Genomic DNA, 457 nt, shown 5'->3' with positions numbered 1-457 from the left:
CAGAGGCCACTGGTACTACCAATGGTAAAACGACAACTAAACCCACCACTACAACAGAGGCACCATCTACCACGACAGAGCCCACTACTACCACCTCAGAGTCACCTATTACTACAAATGAGCCTGCCACAACCACAACAAAGGCCCCAACCACTATTACAACAGTGGCACCCACTACCAGCACAGAGCCCACTACCACCACCAGCTCCATCACAACCACACAAGCTCCCATTACTACCAGTGTGCCCCCTACACCCACAACCACCACAGAATCACTTACAACTTCTACAACTTCAGAAGCCACCGTTACGACCACTACTATGACCACTAGAATGCCAGTCACTACCACAGAGATCACCACTACCACCAGAGAGGCTCCCACTACTACCACTGAGATCCCGACAACTACGACTGTAACAGAGCCCTCCACCACTACTACCACTTCAGATACTCCCAC

At 51.2% G+C, this 457-nt stretch overlaps 1 protein-coding gene across 1 annotated transcript in view; it reads left to right on the top strand.

Annotated features, from left to right (window-relative positions):
- The window catches only part of LOC119429823 (mucin-5AC-like), a gene marked incomplete at its 3' end in the record, with an annotated part of 2,664 nt that extends 2,220 nt beyond the window's left edge, over positions 1–444 (top strand). The window contains exon 3 of the mRNA XM_037697367.1: positions 4–444. Coding sequence (XP_037553295.1) covers positions 4–444 — 441 coding nt within the window. The remainder of the gene's footprint in view (positions 1–3) is intronic.
- Positions 445–457: the final 13 nt, after the last annotated feature.

This window comes from Nematolebias whitei, unplaced genomic scaffold (genome assembly GCF_014905685.2).
Source record: "Nematolebias whitei isolate Nwh7 unplaced genomic scaffold, NemWhi1 Nwh_scaf_8311, whole genome shotgun sequence".
In the NCBI taxonomy this organism is placed as follows: domain Eukaryota; kingdom Metazoa; phylum Chordata; class Actinopteri; order Cyprinodontiformes; family Rivulidae; genus Nematolebias; species Nematolebias whitei.
This window is presented reverse-complemented; position numbering and strand designations above follow the sequence as displayed.